The sequence below is a fragment of the Saprolegnia diclina genome (assembly GCF_000281045.1).
Source record: "Saprolegnia diclina VS20 unplaced genomic scaffold supercont1.4, whole genome shotgun sequence".
In the NCBI taxonomy this organism is placed as follows: Eukaryota; Oomycota; class Saprolegniomycetes; order Saprolegniales; family Saprolegniaceae; genus Saprolegnia; species Saprolegnia diclina.
Window position 1 is genome coordinate 1 of NW_008246071.1, and position 1,261 is coordinate 1,261.

A 1,261-nucleotide genomic window follows, 5' to 3' on the forward strand; every position below is an offset into this window, starting at 1 on the left:
GCGCGCTAGGATCTACTGCTATCCAACTTGCATCGTGGTGAGCGTTCTTCTAGAGTTGAGACTCTGCACTGTTGTGCCAAAGACGTCACCACGTATCAGCAGTATATATTACAAATTCTCAATGACTACGCTAAATAACTACTCCAAGTGCGCAAGGTGGACGTTGTTGCCGACGGTGGCCTATGCATCACGTTAGTTTTTAGCTCACCAAGTAGATCACACGTACCGATTGCAGTGCCGCGGCCGTCGCAACACGCTCCATCGTGACGTGCTGAGCCAGAAATACCTGGCCCCGGCGGACGGCCTGGAGCTCGTTGCGAGTTGTGTCGAGTGCAGCAGCGACGCGGACATCGCTCGCAAAGTGACGCCTCTCTGTAACGCTAATGTCACGAGGGTGAGACTACAAGTGCACCGTCGTGCAGAGATGCAGCAGTGGTTTTGACGTTTGGGGACGCAAACCCAATGCGATAGTTGGCAATAGAGAACGGCACCATAGCTGATCTAGTAAGTGCTGAATAAATATTATCATAAATTCGCTCCACGCGACGTTTGCGCAACGCAGCGGCTTCTGCATCGCTACGATGCAGTCTGTCGACGCTAGCTCTCTCAGCCACAGCATCGCTCGCGATCGGCGGCCTTCTCCAACATGCATTTGGCGTCGAACTTCAACCACACGCTTCGGGCTTCCATTGAAGCTCGAAGTCCCATTAGCAGCACTCGCAGCAAGTGGCTCGAACAAAGAAAGTCCCGAGTGGCCGGCAGCGGCAAGAGCAACGGCGAGCTTTGTAGATCTGTCTGTGCCCGCTCTCTGCCGCGAGTACACTGATTTTTCCACAAATCCTCTGAATGTCAACGGCTACCAACAGATCCCAATGAGCAGCGGTGACCACATCATTGGCCAAGTGTGTACAACGAGTGTGTGACGTATCGGTTCATTGTGTATTACTGGTAGGAACCTCCTGGTTACCCAGCCCACCAGGGATTATTTGCCTGTTTGTTTTTTGTTTGTTTTTTGTTTGTTTTTTGCCTGTCCCATTTTGGATTGGTTAAAATGTTGTTGCTTGCGTAGTATGATTGGACAGCTCGCAACAATCTTGATGCGTTTTGACAGGCCGGCGCCATGTCGCTCGGTGATGTGCATTGACCGGCCGCTCTTGCTATAAAACGCCATGTAGCTAGCTAGCTAGACATTTAAGCAACATGCGAGCATCGAATGAGCGCAAGCGCAAGGCGCGCGCTGAGCAGAAGGCCACCGAGACGC

General features: G+C 52.2%; 1 protein-coding gene across 1 annotated transcript in view; it reads right to left on the reverse strand.

The window, feature by feature from the left end:
- Positions 1-1,157: 1,157 nt before the first annotated feature.
- Positions 1,158-1,261, reverse strand: part of SDRG_01696 (hypothetical protein) — a gene marked incomplete at its 3' end in the record, with an annotated part of 2,033 nt that continues 1,929 nt past the window's right edge. The window contains exon 2 of the mRNA XM_008607234.1: positions 1,158-1,175. Coding sequence (XP_008605456.1) covers positions 1,158-1,175 — 18 coding nt within the window. The remainder of the gene's footprint in view (positions 1,176-1,261) is intronic.